The sequence below is a fragment of the Saimiri boliviensis genome, chromosome 12 (genome assembly GCF_048565385.1).
Source record: "Saimiri boliviensis isolate mSaiBol1 chromosome 12, mSaiBol1.pri, whole genome shotgun sequence".
Classification (NCBI taxonomy): Eukaryota; Metazoa; Chordata; class Mammalia; order Primates; family Cebidae; genus Saimiri; species Saimiri boliviensis.
This window is the reverse complement of record NC_133460.1, coordinates 35,187,682-35,205,807: the sequence shown is the minus strand read 5'-3', so window position 1 is coordinate 35,205,807 and position 18,126 is coordinate 35,187,682. Positions and strand designations below refer to the sequence as shown.

At 54.1% G+C, this 18,126-nt stretch overlaps 1 protein-coding gene across 6 annotated transcripts in view; it reads left to right on the top strand.

The window, feature by feature from the left end:
* CLEC16A (C-type lectin domain containing 16A) overlaps window positions 1-14,652 on the top strand; it is a 231,727-nt gene extending 217,075 nt beyond the window's left edge. For 5 of the 6 annotated variants that reach the window (XM_074382227.1, XM_074382226.1, XM_039478046.2 and 2 more), the window contains 2 exons: window positions 435-599; window positions 10,908-14,652. In XM_074382227.1, coding sequence (XP_074238328.1) covers window positions 435-599; window positions 10,908-11,263 — 521 coding nt within the window. In that variant the 3' untranslated portion in view covers window positions 11,264-14,652. Of the gene's footprint in view, window positions 1-434; window positions 600-6,754; window positions 6,879-10,907 lie in introns of all 6 variants that reach the window. The other variant, XM_074382228.1, reaches the window with a different exon arrangement.
* Window positions 14,653-18,126: the final 3,474 nt, after the last annotated feature.

Below are 18,126 nucleotides of genomic sequence, written 5' to 3'. Positions count from 1 at the left end.
AAGGAAAGTCCAGGGCACTCCGCACTTGCCCGGACATGACTTTAGGGCATGAGTCAGGTGCCCTTCCTTGGGCACCATCGGCAGAGACCCCGAGACTCTACCATGAGGGCATGTAGCATCCCTGAGTGAACTTGCCACGAGAGGCTGCGTGTCCCTCTTCAAGGACACAGCTGGCGAGTTGCTGAGCCAGCATCAGACACTCGGATTTACGACTCGTGGCCCCACTCTCGGCTCTGTGGCTGGTTATACTCTTTTCCTTGAATACCTTCCAAATGTGGCCGGGTCAGACCCACGACCAGCGAGGTCAGCTTGTTCCAGCGAACAGAGCAGGACTTCCAAGGGACTGGGGTTGGGTTGCTCAGCGGAAGCATGATCTTGAGGCCCCTGGGCCTGCTCTTTGCTTCCATTTGGTCACCTGGTACCTTGTCTTGCAGGCTTCGCCGTGGCCCAGTGCATAAACCAGCACAGCTCCCCATCCCTGTCCTCGCAGTCGCCACCCTCCGCCAGCGGGAGCCCCAGCGGCAGTGGGAGCACCAGCCACTGCGACTCAGGAGGCACCAGCTCGTCCTCCACCCCCTCCACAGCCCAGAGCCCCGCAGGTATTGGCCACGTGACTCAGTGATGGGGGGTGGCATTTGGGGAACCCTGTGATCCCTTGTCATTACCAAAACCCCTGACCTCCAGGTCCTCCTGGTCACAGTACTTGAAGGATGCTGCCGCTCAAGTAATCTACACCTGAAGCCTCTAGAGGTGCCTTAACGTGATGTTTCTCCCGGGCTGGGTCAACTCCCAGATGGGGAAGAATTGCTCCTTTTTCAGGCCAGTCCCCACTGAGGCCACGACTGACTGCAGAGCTGATGGGCAGCAGGCGGGCCAAACCTAAACCCACCCCATCATCACCTCCACAGTCTTAGGTCTCCCGAGGTGATTGTTTGCAGTCTGGGAAAAGAATCGTGTTCCTGCGAGTTTTTTTTTTCCTCTGTAACATACGAGTTTTGTCCTTAAATGTGGTGTGGTCCAGTTGTCTGAGTAGGCATGCACTTTGCCACCCGTTGGAGACTTTGGTAGGATGTGATAAAGTTATATCTTGCCATCCTTCAACTTACTCCACTTCAGACATGGCACAGAGGGAATCCGGGAGTGAATGGGAGCCCCTGGAGTCAGCCTAGAATGGGACATGCCCCTGCTCCTCGTTCTCAGCTGCCGTGAGCTCTTCCCTGCGTGAGATGTGGGGGAGTGCAGACACCAGGCCCCTGGAACAACATGGCCCCACATTGTAGCCAGAGGATCAGGGAGGGGCGTCCATGGCCTTAAGCCAGCAAGATGCTTTGTGCCCCAGCAGCATCCCCCTGCCATGGGTCTAGGGGATTATGCCAACTGCCTGCACTTCTGATTGGGGACCCTCAGTGTCCTTCACTGTTCCTGCAAGGTCCCCTCCAGAGCCCTCACTCACCATATTTCAGGGTCACCTGGCCCGACTTTCATTAAGTTATGGATGATTGATCATGACAGGAGGACGCAGGCCACTGCAGAACCAAGGAGGTCGAGGGCCCTTGGTCTCCATCCTTTCAGCACCAGGAGCCAAGGTCTCCCTGGGCACCTACACCTCTCTCTCAGGCACCTCCGCATTTTGCATTTCCAGTTCATGTCTCTGGCTCAGAGCACCTCATCCCGCCTGTGTCCATCCCATACACACACAATGTGGCTTCCATTTCCTCTTGACTTTACGAGGCCCAGGTAGGAAGGTCACCCCACAGCCACCTCACTGAGACCCTCTTCCACTCAGCACCTGCCCCAGGACATGACCACCCCTTCTGAGCTATTTCTACGCCCAATTTAAGGTTGGCTACACATCTAAGCAGATGCCACTGCTGTTGCCAGGCTCGTAGCTGGGAAATTCCAGCAGAGCCTCTTCCAGGAGCCAAGGTGCACCCTCTGTAGCCCTCTCGATCCCGGTCTCATGCTTGCTCAGGGGCAGGCATGCAAGGTTGTGTGTTCATGTGCCTGTGTGCACATCCACCTCCTGCCTGTGCCTGCACGCTTCTCTGTCTGCGTGGACACCCCAGCACATATATTCACCATTGCACCGGGGATGACAGCTCCCTTTCCTGCGTAGCTGTAGTCACCTTTCTGTCATTTTTAAGGACGCACAGCCAACAGCTAAGTGAACAAAGAACCACACCCTTCTGTACCGAAAGTTAAAACCAGCAAAGACCCACAGGATCAAAAATGGGCCTCCATATATGGATGCCCACCTGAACGTGACCCCTGAGGCTTCAACTCTGCGCTTTTCCAGAGGCTGGTGTCTGTGGCGTGTGCTAGTCTTTTCTCTGGGCTTCCCTCAGCCGCTTTGCCCCTACCCCCACCATCCCCTGCATGGTGCCAGTGCCATGTCTTCTAATCTCAGAAATCCAGTGGCTGTTAGCCTGGTTGTCAGGTGGCCAGGTAGTTCCAATTGCTAAGTGAGAGTCAGGACCTCCGAGGTGTCTGCTCCCGTTTGGTGCGTCCGCAGCAGGCCTGCAGAGACAAGTGTGTAGGTCCCCATTCTTTATGTAGCATGACAGTAAAAGCCTGAGGCCCAGCCTGCCTGTCCAGCTCTGCAGACACTGAGATAACTTACCTCTTGATGAAGGGCCTGGCCCAGCAGGCAGCCTGGGCTTTACTCTTAGGGATGCCTCGGGACGCAGCTATTGATCCCTGGCAGGAGAGTGCATCAGAGCCCACAAGCTGCTCCCTGTCTTGAGGCCAGACTTCCAGGCCAGCGTGCAGTCTCCCTCCCGGTCCACCCAGAACAAAGCATATGGGCTTTCCATGTTCCCTGTAGGGGTGGATCTAACCAGATGGCTCCAACATCTGCTTGCTATTCCACTAAGCTACGCAGGAGAGAAAGCCAAGGACAGGAGAAGGGAGACAGTTCTGTTGGGATGGGAGCCTTTCTGCCAGTTGCCTGATTTGACATCTACTCAGAGTATGGCCCAGCATTCAAGCTTCTGATGAGGGAAGATCGCCTTGTGCGGCTCGCTCACCCAACTTTCTACCCGCCGGGGGCCTGGCCCCCATTCACAGGAGATGACATCCTTGGAGGGCCAGCCCAGCAGCAGGGTGAGCTAGGGCCTCTCCTTCAAGCCCATTCATCCTAATTGCCCACTGCCTTCAGCCTGGACAGCAGAAGACAGCTGCAGCACCCCCAAGGGGCAGCTTGTCCGCAGAGTGGTTTTTGAGGGCACAGTGCTAAGTCAGAAGCATTCCTGTCCTTGTGATTATGAAGCCTCCCAGAGTCCAGGAAGCTCCGCCTTGTAGAGAGCAACTGCCAGACCCTCTGAAGTCAGAACTAGCAAACCCCAGTGGCTTTGTTGCCATTGATTTGTTTTTTGGTTTTTTTGTTTGTTTGTTTTTGAGACAGAGTCTTGCTCTGTTGCCCAGGCTCCCACGTAACTGGGATTACCTGTGTGCACCACTATGCCCAGCTAATTTTTGTATTTTTAGTAGAGTTGGGGTTTCACCATGTTGGCCAGGCTGGTCTCAAACTCCTGACCTCAAGTGATCTGCCCACCTCGGCCTCCCAAAGTGCTGGGATTACAGGCACGACCATCATGCCTGGCCTGCCTTTGCCGTTGAAAGCACACTTTGCATGTCCAGGTGCTTGGCTGGGAAATTGCACAAGACATGCCATCTCCCAGGTGATGAGACAAACCCAGTTTTCCATGGCTCTGGCATATGGTTTTGAACACCTGACTTGTTCAAGGGTGTTGTTAAAAGCTGGGAGTGCTCTCTGCGCTATTTTGACAGTTGTTGTGGCCCAGGCACGTGGGCTCCTGCTGTAGACACCACAGGGCCGTCTCTGTGCACCTGCTGTGTGGTGTCCCCATAGACACTCCTCCTGAAATTGCACCCACTTGTGCCATACACCATGCTTGTAAGCACTTCATAGATGTCCCCTTGTCAAATCCTGCCACACTCCACCTCACACTCTACCGCAGAAAACACAGGGGCCCAGAAAGGCTGTGCAACTTGGCCCAGAGGATGCAGCCAGCCAGCAGAGGAGCCAAGATCTGAAGCCTAGCCTTGGCAACCCTAAAGCCCACACTCCACCTTCTGAAACGGCTAGCAGAATATCCAATGCAGTTCCCAAGACTGTCTCAGGCACCTCCAAAGTGTCCCGGAGACGCGGGCCCGGGTCTGGGTCCTGGTTGGAGGCAGCCCACAAAGTGCATTCCTCCTTCCGACGTGCACGGCTGCTCTAGGGCCCACATGAAAAGTCACAGCCCTACTCATGAAGGCCTGGTAACATGTGCAGCCCCAGCCAGCAGAAGGCTGGGTGGTGTGAACCCCTGTGGGAGGAAGGCCCGGTGCTTTCCTCAAATCAATAGCAAAATGGACCCCAGTGGGCCCACGTGGGTTCATCCCACATGAGGCAGTGAAACCGGCTAATGCTAAATTAGGTTTTCTGCCTCTACCCTGTGTCCAGCTCAGAGGACCTTAGGCTTCCTGCTTAAGGTTTGAAAACGCCCCGTTTATCCCAAATACACGTGCTCAGCTTCCCGCGGAGACTTGAAGCTGGCTCCCAGGATTAGGCTTACGCTGGCCTCTTGGTTCTGTGGACTTGAGACCTGATCTAAGAGGTCTTTCCACCCACCCGGCCCACACGTGGCCTTCCATTCTCTTAGTGGCTCATCTCCCTGGATCTTACCTTTCTTGGGTTTGGGCACCCCAGTCCCTGTCCCACTGAAGTATCTTTTTCTAAGCAAGCAGGATGAGGATGATTAGGATAAGTCCCTGTTATGCACAATACTGTGTGGCAAATACTGTGATCTCGCTGGCAGCTGGGGTGGCTGAGGCCCGTCAGGTAGCCACCCAGATGGATGTACAGTTACAAACAGTGACAAAGGAAAGGTGCAGCAGGCCCCGACACCAATGCAGAACAGCTGCAGGAGGCTCCGGGAGGTGGCATTGCTGGAGTTGATGGCTCGGGGGCGAGGGGTTGGCTAGGCCCTGGTCCATGTGGAAGGTGGCCTTTGGGTGTCACATGAGTACACCAGGGCCCAAAACCGCAATCTCCTGGAGACCAGTAGATTCCTTTTGCCCATCTCCCTGGGGTCTGCCTGTACATTCTGTCTTCCCAAATGCAGACAGGCTGTGGGCAGGGGGAGGGCACCTTTGAGGAAGTCTCCACCCAAGGCCATCACGGCCACAGTCTATGGCCTAGCAGTAGCTTCAGGCCCAGTACAGGCAAGGGCCTCTCATCCAGAAAGGGAAAGGGGACAGGGGACAGCCCTGAGGGGTTGCGGACTCTCTGGTTCCCTCTGCGTGTAGCACCTACTTCTGAGCCTCCTTCGCATGCCAGAGGCAGAGCCATGGGTGCCCTGGGGTGGCTGTTTCGGTGTTGGCCCCAGATTGAAGGGAAGGTGGCAGGCACCTGTAATCCCAGCTACTCAGGAGGCTGAGGCATGAACCCACGAGGCCGGGCTTGCAGTGAGCCGAGATTGCACCGCTGCACTCCAGCCTGGGCAACAGAGTGACGCACTGTCTCAAAACAAACAAAACCGTATTGGGTTACGAGCTATGGCCTCCTGATTGTCCCCTGGGGTTTCATAGAAAGAAAGATGGTCTGGCTGCCGTCGGCGCCCCAGTGCACAAAGCCTCCCCACCTTCCCTCCCATCTGGACTCGCCCCTGTGCCTGGTCTGAATGAGCCCCATTCACCCCAACACACCTCCCTTTGTGCCAACTGAGAGTCAGATGGCCCAAAACCCACCGCATGCCCCTGAACCCACCGCATGCCCCTGAACTTGGTAACCACTGTCTCATTGGAGTTTTAAGGACAGAAACCCCAAGTAAGAAGTACTCCTTTTTCTTCTCAGTTCTCTCTGTGGCATCATACTTTTTTATTGTGGTAACATATGCATAACAAACTTTTACCATTTTCACCATTTTTCAGTGTGTAGTCCAGTGGCATCTAAGGACCTTCACATTGTAGTGCTCTATGGCGTCACTTTGAAGCTGTGCGCTCACCTGTCTTCGTCTCTGAGAGTGTGGTTCCTCCCTTCGCAGTGAGATGCTCCTGACGTTGTTTGTTTCAGCCAATTAGGAGGACTGCTGGACCACCTGACGACTGGTCTCAGCTTTCCTGCTGTGGTTCAGTCTTGGTCACCAGGTTGCTGCCCAGAGAGGCGGCTGAGGGAGAGGCTCGTGGAACACCTCGAGCATCTGAACTTTCCCAGGACTCAGTGCTGTGCTGTTGGCATCAGCATGTGACACCAGGAACCTCCGTGCGTGGGGTCAGAAATCTGCTTGATTCACTTAGCTGGTTGGATGCCAGTTCTCCAGCCACACACCCTACCCTCCTCACAATGTCCTGGGGATGCAGGGTTTTCGTGTCCTAACTCCTGGGCCACGTCTAAAACTGACAGGTGATTCTGTTCTCCCTTCCCCATGGCTTCCGACCAAGACCAGATGTTGTGGATGAACCCATCTTTCCTTTCCAACAGGACCCCACCTTCTCTGTCCCTACCCCGATTCAGTCGCACGAGTGAACAGTTTGGTTCCGAGCGATCCCGACCCTGCCTCATCCTGGGGGTGGCATAGGGGGTGTCTTCTCTGCATGGGGGTCCAGTGTCCCACGCACTGGTGGCCACGACCCTCACCACTCATCGGTGCTCAGCGTCTGCTACTGCTCTGTGTCCCCACTCTCCGTGTTGCCTCTGCCGTCCATTGTTAAAGGCTTTCTATGATCTGTCGCTGTGTTTTCCCTCTAGTCAGGAGTGGCAGGAAAGGACGCCGGCGAGTGTTCAGCCTGTCGGAGGCCGACAGTCACGGCGGCCACTGGGTTTAGTGCTCCGAACGGCGGCTGCCACGGCACCTCACGCACAGTCAATTCAGGCAGGTCTCCCCTGTGAGCCGCTCGGGCCGCGACGTCCACTCGCCACGCTGCGCTTCCACAGTCGGCAGGGTCCGTGCTGGCAAGGTGGGCCAAGCTGGGTCTGAGCACAGAGCCATTTGCCAAGATGGCACTTCCTCAGTTTCCCCGAAAGCTGGCTCTCCCTGCTCCCTTTCTGGCCTCACCTCATCTGAAGACCAGATCCCCTGCCCTTGACCTTCATGGCGGTCCTTCTGAGCCAGATGTGTGCAGCCTAGAAACGCGGTTCTTCTCTGTGAAGTGTGCACCAGCATCAGGCTCGGCCGGGCCAGAAGCAGATGCTCCCGCCAAGTCCCCCAGGGGTCACCCCAGTTTAGGCCATGAGGGTTGGGCGGCAGTTGGCTGGCGAAGTGAGAATTTGTAAAACACAACCAAGAAGTCTCCATGTTTCTTTTTTCTTTTCCCTTCTCCCCCTGGCCTTGCTCAAAGATAAGTGACAAATTCAGTCTCATTCCGGCCAGAGGCCAAGAGCCATTTCCCTCATAGATACATGGATGGATGTCGCCCCACCGTCTCCCTTTCTGTGTAGCACCCACACAGCAGTGAGGCTTGTCCGTGGGCCACCACCCAGCAGCCTGGCTCGCTTTTGGGGCCCCCCTACTTCCTCCTTGCCCTGACGCTTCTCTGGTTTCTGATATGCTTGTTCGCTGGGAGCCTTCTGCCTTCTTTTGTGTTGAAAGCTTATTTTCTCCGAGCTTTGCCCTCCGCTTGCTCTACAAGTACCGCCTTTTCTTCCTCACAACACTCAGCCCCACCTTTCCCAGTCCTTTGCTGGAAATCACCATTTGCTTGACCAGGATGTGTTGAGGCCCCGCCCCAGACCTGCAGATCAGCTTCTGAGGTGCCAGCCAGGCACGTGGGAGACCTGCTGCCTTGGCATTCTCACAGGCCACGGCCCTGGGAAGTCTGTCCACTGCTCATGGAAATGTGGCCTTTCTGAACATCCCATTCCCCGCTCGGCTCTGTGTCCTCGGCCCATGGCCAGGAAATCAGACTTTTCTCCAAATCCCTCATTTCTCGGGCCTGGCCTCAACTTGTGGCCCTGTAGTCCAAAAACACCAGCAGGCACAAAGCAAGGCTTCACCAGTAACTTGTGCAGCTCAGCACTTGACCAGAAAAAAACGTCTTCTCACTTGGGAATTTTCCCCTCAGTGAAAACCTGGCAGAGTTCTCCTTTTTCACCTCCCTTGGTTGGATACATTTGTAGTTCAGGAAGCTCTTAGTTAAACAACAACAAGGCCTTGTCTAGGTGATGGGTAAGAAGAGGTTATTTTTTTCCTATTACAAAGAGGTTACTTTTAGGGGAAAAACCAACCCTTTTAATAACAATTGTTAGTCCTTTTCCTGAAGAAGAAATCAGTTCTGGGCACGTGCTCTTGTTGGTTTGCTCTTTTTGATATATTTGCCACAACGTTTGCGCATCCCTGATTATTCTAATCACCAGATACCCCATTAAGGAGCAGGGAAAGAAGTCTGCCAACTTTTTTTAATATCTGCATGCAAATGCAGACTTGAGCAAAGAGAGGAAACACTTGATAGAAATGTTAAGACCACATGAGGGAAACACTTGGCTACTCTGTCTCCAGATCGTAGCACAGTGCCATGTGCGGAATCAGTCATTTCTAAACTGCCTCCCCAGCAGCGAAACTAATGTGTGGATCCACATGTGTGAGAGTTCATCATAGATCCGCTCGTGCCCATTTGAAGCGAGCGCAGAGGCCACCAGGGCAAGTGAGCCCTGCTCAGAGAACCACAGGTTCTAAGAAACAGCAGGCAGATCATGCTAGGTCAGGGCACACGCCTGAGCTGAAACCAGCCCAGCACCGCAAGGCATCCTTACTGAGTGGAGCAAATTAGTTGAAATTCAAAGAAACCAGAATTCGCACGTAGTTTACTCAGCATTTCTGGGCTTAGATCACACCTCAAATCACTTTTTCCACTAGAGCTTACTGATGCCCATGACCACCCTCCCAGAGTGAGGGCAGACCCAAAGCCTCACGGAGTGTTTCCTCTGAATCTTCTCTCTCTCTCTCTCTTTTAAAAAAGGTCTTAGAAATTAATTGGGCTGGTCAAGGTGGCTCACACCTGTGCACAACCCAGCACTTTGGAAGGCCAAGGCAAAAGGATTGCTTACGCCCAGAACTTCCATATCAGCCTGAGCAACATAATGAGACCCTGTCTCTACAAAAAATTTAAAAATTAGCCACGTATGGTGGCACAGGCCTGTAGTCCCAGCTACTCAGGAGGCTGAGGCAAGAGGATCACTTGAGCCCAGAAGGTTGAGGCTGCAGTGAGCTGTGATCATGCCACTATACTCCAGGCTGGGTGACAGAGTGAGACCCTGTGTGAAAAAAACAAAAGAAATGAGATGAATGGGACCTTTTAGAGTTCATCTTGCCCAGAGTCTTGTGGGAAGAAATGCTGTTGTGGCTTTCAGATCCAGTCTGTCTCTTGTGCTGTCGCTCCGTGATAGCGGCTCTCTTCCTCCTCTTCGCTTTCTACATGCTGCCTGCTTTTATTTCGTTCGTTTTTCCATTCTTTTGCTTTATGTTCCGTTTGCTGTTCTGTTTTATTTTGGCCTGACTTAAAAGAGAAAATTAAAAACTAAACTGAAATCACATTGAACAACAACAACAAAAGTCTAGCATCCTTCCCAAGCCCCAGGGTGCTGTCAGACTCTTAGCTCAATAGAGCGTGGGCGGCACCTCTTGCCATGGCTGGTGACCCCCAGCTCTGTGCAAATGACAATTTGCTCTCCAAGCAGGATGCCCACTGTCCTCCTCTCAGTGTTTTTAAACGCCCGCCATCTGAAGTGCTGGAAGATGTTTTCCACAGTGAATTCCAGCTGTATCTGGTGTTTCCGTCCAGGCAGACTCATCACTGAAAGGCAAATGGGCCAGCATGTGTCTGTAAGATTTTGAAAAGCACCAAGGCCGGGTACGGTGGCTCATGCCTGTAATCCCAGCACTTTGGGAGGCCAAGGTGGGCAGCTCACTTGAGGTTGGGAGTTTGAGACCAGCCTGGCCAATATTGCAAATCCCCGTCTCTACTAAAAATACAAAAATTAGTCGGGTATGGTGGCATGCTCCTAAAATCCCAGCTACTCGGAGGCAGAGGCATGAGAATCACTTGACCCTGGGGGCTGAGGCATAAGAATCACTTGACCCTGGGAGGTGGAGGTTGCAGTGAGCCAAGATCATGCCACTGCACTCCAGCCTGGGTAACAGAGTGAGACTCTTCCTCAAAAAAAAAAAGCACCAAGAAAATAAATTGCTGCTGCAAGAGTAACTGCATTGGGTGGAACCTCGCCTGCCTTCGTCCTGGTGTGGTTTCTCAATGGCCTCCTTCAGGAAGTTTGGGACAGTAACCAAACAAAGGGGCTGCTGTGCTGAGTAACCACAGCAGCTCCTTTTTTGGGTGCTGGCTTAGCACTTTGAGGAGGAGGAGGAGAAGACAGGCCAAGGTTTTGTTTTGGTTTTGCAAACTGAAAGGTCTACAGAATTTCCTTTTTGTTGTTGTTGTTTGTTTTTTGTTTTTTAAATATTGCAGTGAGTTCCCTCTTGGGTAGATGTCATCAAATGTATGCTCTGGAAATGGCCCGACAATACAAGCACACCCAAGCCCATTTACTTTCTAAGCAAGTAGGTATTATCAGACAGGTCTGAGATTTGCATAAAGCCTATCAGCCCGGTGTCTGCACCTGGGAACTGTTCTTGGCTCCACATGCTGATTTTGCACAGGCCCTGAATTTTCCCCTCATATCACAAGTCAGGGTAACCCTGGGCCCTCTCGCACCCCAGGCCTAGGTCAGACTGGATTTCGCAGGTTCTGTGTCCCCCGAAGGAGTGGGAGGAGCCATGCTGAGCCCTCACGCCAGCCAGCCACCTCCCACCCAGCTCTCCAGGGCCGCGGTTCAGGACGGGAGCAGAGGGTGCAGCATGAGGGGTGTCTTAAGAGCTCAGTGTGTTTTCGGTTTTTCTCCCCTGATCCAGATGCCCCCACGACTCCAGAACTGCCTCAGCCTCACCTTCCTGACCCGTTGGTGATCGCCAGCGAAACGGAAGCAGACTCCAGGCCCAGCAAGAACGTGGCCAGGAGCACAGCCGTGGAGACAGCCAGTCTGTCCCCCAGCCTCGTCCCTGCCCAGCAGCCCACCATCTCCCTGCTTTGCGAGGACACCGCCGACACGCTGAGCGTCGAGTCTCTGACCCTCGTCCCCCCAGTCGACCCCCACAGCCTCCGCAGCCTCACCGGCATTCCCCAGCTGCCTACACCGGCCACCACCTGCTCGGACCCCCTGGGCGAAGAGGCTGCATGTGCCGAGCCTTCGAGCCCCACTGAAGACTGAGTCAGCACCGGGGCCTCCCTTTGTGTGTGTGGCCCCGCTGGTAGGGACCCCCAGTGCCGCTGACTGGCGAGACACACTGGGAGCACCCACAGTTCTCTGCAGCCCCCAGCAGCCATCTCAGCCACCTATCCCTGCACTCCCTTGAATGGGAAGAAGGCCATGTTGCCCTTCAATTTCCTTTTCACTTTGTGTCTCTTCACGTGCAGGCTGGGACCCGCGGAGACACCCCGGCGAATGGAGATGACTACACCAGCGACCTCAGGGAGCTGCCTGGGCTCCGTGTCTCTGAGCCCCAGGTGGCAGGAGCCACCGGCCCCTCTTCCTTCCTCCATGTGGCTTCTCTGTCACCAGCCTCAGTGTGCACAGAAGAACTGGACCAAGTCACTGTAGGTAGAAATTTGTGGAAAAGCAGACTTAGATAAACTTCTCCTTTGGATATTTATTTCCGCTTTTGGCAGCAGGTGAACATTTATTTTTAAAACTTCTATTTAAAAAAAAAAAAAAGGCCAAAAACATCGACGGTAAGATTTGGTGTCCTGTTAAAAGTGTAAGAATACAGTGAAGATTTCATTATCATTTTCCCTGGACCTTTCCCAATGTTTTGTTTTAGAGTTCTTAGTGTGGCTTTTTCCATTTATTTAAGTGATTCTTATTTCTTTGTTACTCACTAACTTTGCAAGCCTGTGGAATGATAAAGTACCTTCCTGGAAAGTTTAGATGATTTTTTAAACAAAAACAAGGGAGATACACATGTTCTCAGGTACACACAGAGCTGAGAGGGCTGAGAGAGGTTTTCTGCCGTAGCAGCCGAGAGGCCTCCCATTGCGGAAAGATTTCTCCAGGAAAGGGGAGAGTGTAGCCAGCTCCCCACTCAGGATGCTTCCTCATTTTTCTTCACCAAAACCAAACAGAGACGGCTTCCAGCATCTTCTTCAGTGTTGCCACCTCTCAGAAAGGACCACTTGGGACCGTGAAGACTCTGGACCCTGTGGCAATGATGAAAATCAAAAGAAGCCGCCCTCAGCTTCACCTGCCACTCAACTGCGTGTGCCCATGTGCGCCGAGAGATGGCCCAGAGCCAGTTCCCGCCCCAGCGGCAAGGGCGTGGTATCCCCAGAGCTCTGGGTCTGTCACTCTCCCTCTCTGCTACTCCTGCTTGTCTGAAAATTAAAACCCCATGGTTTCCTTCCCAATTCTGGCTGGGCGGACGCAGGCAATGACCTAGATGCATCAGACACAGCACCCAAGATGTTCCTTTCTACTCAGCCAGCTTGGGAGCCGAACACAGCACTCATGGCCCGGGCCGCAGTTCACCCTCCCCAGATCTGCCAAGGCCAGCGGCCCCTCACCTCTCTGATCACGGGTGAGACCTTCCACAGCTTTCCTCCAGACCTGCAGATGTGCCATACGCAGGAACGTTAGATGTCCACCGGAGCCTGGCCGTGGGGTAGCCTCAGGAGACGCACTGAGATCTTGCCACCTGCCTTTTAGAGGAACACAGTCCCTATCCTCGGCCAAGCCAGCTGTCCTAGCAAGGCCTGCCAAGGGCAGTTTTCAACCTCCTGAAGGAAACACAATCCTGCCGAGGAGGGGTGTGGTGCCCATGGGGACAGGTCTCAGTCATCAGAAGCCCTCCAGGTAGCTGTGTCCACCCGGCTTTCACAGCTGCAGGCACAAGGCACCTTTGCTTCAATAGACAAAAGACATCGCTAAGAAAGGACCCCTGGGCAGAAACCTCAAGGAAAGACAAGCCGCGACCACCATGGCCATCTGCAGAGTCCTGGAAAGAGAAGGAAGGCAGACCAGGGTAGGGGAAGACCAGCATGGGGAGAAAGACCACAGTATCAGGAGACGGGGCACCCCCATGCCCTGCAGGCTGCCTGTCTGTTACTTGATTTTTGTAAGAACAAGAAGGGTGGGGAGGATCAGGTTGGCCCTGGCTGGAGCTGGCCAGCCCCTGAGACGCGCACTTCTGGTTTTGAAATGACTCCGTCTTTAGGGCAGGAGAAACTAGAGAAGGCAAGTGGCTGCCTCACCCAAGGCGCGACCAGAAGGAACAGGCTGCACCTCACTCCACGCCACATGGGTGGGCCACCAGCCTGCCGTCAGCTGGTGACCACTGAGTACCGGAGGGGAGAGGTCTTGGCCAGGGCTGGACAGCATGACCAGGAGGACCAGGGGAGGATAAGACACTGCTTGGGACAGGGCTTCTACCCTGCATCCCTGGCCAAGGACAGGGCAGTCCCCCGTGAGGGCTCGCAGGGTCACTCTCGGGGCCTCTTTCAGCTGTAGCTGATGACTTGCCTCTGGGGGAGACCTCCAGGTGTGTGGGGTGGGGATTTCCTGTAACCAGGGCTCCCAGAAGCTTTGCTTATGTAGGAGGTCTGGGAGCCCACTGGAGCCTACCAGCCGTTTTGCCCACCTCACGCAGGTCTCAGTAGCAGTGGACACAGCTGTGTCTTCAGGAGCTTCATGCAAACGTAATCACTGGGGCGCTCCCAGACAGGCCAGTCCAGACAGGACATGCTGGATCCCTGGCACCCGGCAGCCAGGGGAAGAGCCAGGAGTCTGGGAGGGCCCACAGCGGGGGCCGGGGCTTCTGACACTCAGGTCATAGCCTCAGATGTCTGAGGTCAGCCCTGACAGACCCATCAGGCCCTGGTCCACCCTTCCTCCATGCCCCATCCAGCTGCGTTTGCCAAGTCAGGGAGCAGGGCTGGCTCCAGGAACTCCCAAACCTTGGCTTTGAAAGTTGCTGTGGAGATGTGCTTGTCCCTTTCTGGACATTCGAAGTGCCTGTCCCAGCAGGTCAGATGGGGCCAGCTCAGGCACTCCCCCAGACAGGACGGGCCAGCCTCCACTGTGGCATGGAGTTGGGAGGAGGGGCCCCCATGAGCAGCTACCTTCCCAGCCTGGTTCTTCTCCCAGAGCCTCAGCAGCCTCCCACCACCCAGACTTTGAGTTCACAAGCAACCCAAAGAGCAGGTCAAGAAACGCAGCCCTGCCAAATGCGTGCTAGATTCCTCTCAGGTCTCTGAGATGCCCAGTTTTTTTAAAAAGGCATGGGGTGAACTGATTTTGATCTTCTTGTCTAGACAAAGTAGGCAAATCTGAAACATTTAATGTAGTCATCTTGACATTGGGCATACACTGTACGAATTCCTCACGTTTCCTTGAACTCAAAATATGTAAATAATTTTTGTCCCAGTGAGAAGCGATGGTTGGAAAACCTCGATGCCTCTGAGCCTCGGGACGGCTCTAGGGAAGTACCTGCTTTCGCCAGCGTGACTCATGTTTCGTGGGTACTGAACACAGGGGGTGGAAATTAAAACTGGAACTTCTTTGTAAATTCAAACTTGGCAATAAAAGAGAAACAAAGTTACCAAGAATGTAGTGTGCTGCTCCTGGGGGCTGTGGCAGGAGGCGGTGGCCTGACACAGGGAAAGGTTCCCAGCCGGTGACCCCTCATCCGGGCACAGCTGCTTGCCGGGGGTGTGGTGGCTGGAGCCCCTCCCTCTCCTTCCTCCTGGAGCCCAATTCCCTCCCATCCCCGGATTCCTAACAGGCTGTGGGGGCTCGAGGCTCTTACTAACTGGAGAACTGACAATAACTGCCCAGGGGCAGTTGGCCGCATCAGGAGTGTCCCCTCCCACCCCTGCCGGATGTGGTCCACATTCTGCATCTCTTCCCTGTTGGGTAGGTGGCTGTCCATCCAAGCCTCAGGCCATCTGTCCATCTGTGGAGTGGGACAGCCAAGCCCTCCGTCACAGGACAAGCATGGCGAGCAGTCACATTGTTGCCAGGCCGGGCCGAGGGAAGCAGGAAGACCCCCCCACCGAGGACAGAGGCAGGTGAAGTGCTGGGCTGGGCCTGAAACCCAGAAACCCCTGGAAACAGGATCACAGTTTCTCAAAGTCGGACAATCCAGCATAAACCGTACCCAGAAACGACCGGGAACTTCTGGGTCTTGAGAGCAAAACCGAGTTGAGTAGGGAAAGAATGAACATGGAACCCCTCCCCCCACCGCATCCCAAGGGTTGCGGCTCTGCCAAGACAAGGAGGAAGCTGCTGCCCTCCCATGCCCGTCTCACCCGGTCTCAGCCCTCATGGGCACCTGGGCATTTACGTGTCAGAGACCTGATGGGTGAAAGTTCCTCCCTCCGTGCGTTCCCAGCCCGTATTCAAACCCAGGGCTTGCCTGGGGCTGGATGAGAGGCCAGGGCCAAATTTCTGGTGTCCCCTGCGCTGCGGTTGAAAGTGACCTGTGTGACCGGCTGCTCTGTTTTCCCCAGGCCTCAGGAGGGTCCCCTTGCGTAGCCATGACTCGAAGCCTGGCAGGGTCCAGTGGATATGCCCAACAGGCCCAGAACGTCCTGACTGCAGCCGGAGGGAGGGGCCAGTGAGGGCAGGTGGCAGCGTCCTACCTGCAGGTGACCTCTAGGGGAAGATCGATTGCCAGCCAGCCAGCTGCTGGAATCCCCCTTCCCCTCCTGTCCTGCTGCTCTGTGCCACTTCGTGGCAGTGGGAAAAAACCCTTAATGTCTGAAGTGCTGTTCTCCAAAGGAAAGTTGGTTCTGAATCACCCATGGGGCTGGGCACAGAAGGGGCTTCCTAGCAATTCACTCAAGGCTGCCGATGGGCAGTGTGAAGCTCCCCTGCCCTCCACACGCCCCGGAGCTCATGGCCCTGCTCTAGCCCTGGGTCTACCCACCCCACTCAGAGGGCAGCCACCTGGGCTTCCAGGCCGGGCACCTGCGCTGGGGCCTAGCCTGCTCTGCCTGCCCCTGCGGCCCTGGCGCTGCCTGGCTCAGTCTGACTTCCAGAGGGCAGCAGGTACCCCCTGAACACATGCCCGCCTGTCACCTCCACTGTTGCTTCTTTGCCTTTTTTTTTATTTTATTTTTTTGAGACACAGTCTTGCTCCATCGCCAGTCACCAGGTTGTGCCGTGGCACAATCTTGGCTCACTGCAACCTCCACCACCTGGGTTCCAGCAATTCTCCTGCCTCAGCTTCCCGAGTAGCTGGGACTACAGCCGATTTTTGTATGTTAGTAGAGACAGGGTTTCACTGTATTGGCCAGAATGGTCTCAATCTCTTGACCTCATGATCCACCCGTCTCAGCCTCCCAAAGTGCTGGGATTACAGGCATGAGCCACCACATCCAGGCTTTTTTTTTTTTTTTTTTTTTTTGAGACAATTTCTTGCTTTGTTGCTCAGGCTGGAATACGGTGGTATATTCCTAGCTCACTGCAGCCTCGATCTCCCAGACTCAAGCAATCCTCCCAGCTCAGTCTCCTGAATAGCTGAGCCTACAAGGCAAGTGCCACCACACATGGCCTTGCTTCCTTGACTCTTGTTTTGCCTTTTAAATTTAATTAATTTTTTTTTTTTCTTTTTGAGACAGAGTCTTGCTCTCTCGCCCAGGCTGGAGTGTAGTGGTACGATCTCGGCTCACTGCAACCTCTGCCCACTGCGTTCAAGCAATTCTGCCTCAGCCTCCTGAGTAGCTGGGATTACAGGCACCTGGCACCGCGCCCTGCTAATTTTTGTATTTTTAGTAGAGACGGGGTTTCACTATCTTGAACGGGCTGTCGTTGAACTCCTGACCTTGTGATCCACCCGCCTCAGCCTCCCACAGTGCTGGAATTACAGACATGAGCCACCGCGCCCGGCCTTAAATGTAACTTATTTAAGAGGAAGGTTTTTCACTGGAAACAGAAAACCAGCACCACTGCAGCATTCATTTCCTAGGGCCGCCATGACAAATGATCACAAACTGGGCAGCTTAAAATAATAGATGCATATTCTGCCACAGTTCTGCAGGCCACAGTCTGAAACCCAGCTGCGGCAGGGCTGCTCCTCCTGGAGGCCTAGAGGGACAATCTGCCTCCTACCTGTCCCGGCCCACTGGCTCCGGTGCTTGGTGTTCCCGGTCCCATGAGTGAATCACTCCAGTCCCTGCCTCTGTCCCCGCAGCACTTTCTTCCCCATGTCTGTGTCAAATCCCCCTCTCTTTTCTCTTGTAAGGACAGCAGCATTTAGGGCCCAGCCAGATCAATGGTGATCGTGTCTCAAGAGCCTTCATTTCCTCTGCATAGACCCTGTTTCCAAATAAGGTCACATTCACAGGGACCAGGTTTAGGACATGGACATCTCTTTAGAGGGGTCACCATTCAACCCATTGCCCTTGCCAGAAATTCAAGAGAACATAAAAGCATGCAGTAGAAGCAAACCATATCACTAGATTTTAGCCAGGTCCTAGCACCTGCCACAGGCTCTGGACCCAGACTTGCCCAGTCCCTGTTAGTAGGGAGGCCTGTTGCCACCTAGCCAAGATTTTCTCAGTGATAGGATCAGAAGAGCTGATAGGCTGGGCGAGGTGGCTCATGCCTGTAATCCCAGCATTTTGGGAGGTTGAGGTGGGTAGATCACTTGAGGTCAGGGGTTCGAGACCGGCCTGGCCAACATGGTGAAATCCCATCTCTACTAAAAATGCAAAAGTTAACCAGGCATGTTGGCAGGCACCTGTGGTCCAAGCTACTCAGGAGGCTGAGGCAGGAGAATTGCTGGAACTTAGGAGGCGGAGGTTGCAGTGAGCTGAGATCGTGCCATTGCACTCCAGCCTGGGCTGCAGAGTGAGACCCTGTCTCAAAAAAAAAAAAAAAAAAAAAATAAGTGCTGACAGAAGAAAAGAACTACCTCACTTAGGAACTAGGGTATTTAAGTCTGAGTCCTTGTGCCCCTAAATGACATCCCAGATCAGAGATGCCACTGTGACACACACACATCACAGGTCACAGTGTGTTGTGAACTGTGGAATTCTTTATTTATTTATTTATTTATTTATTTTTTTGTGGAGACA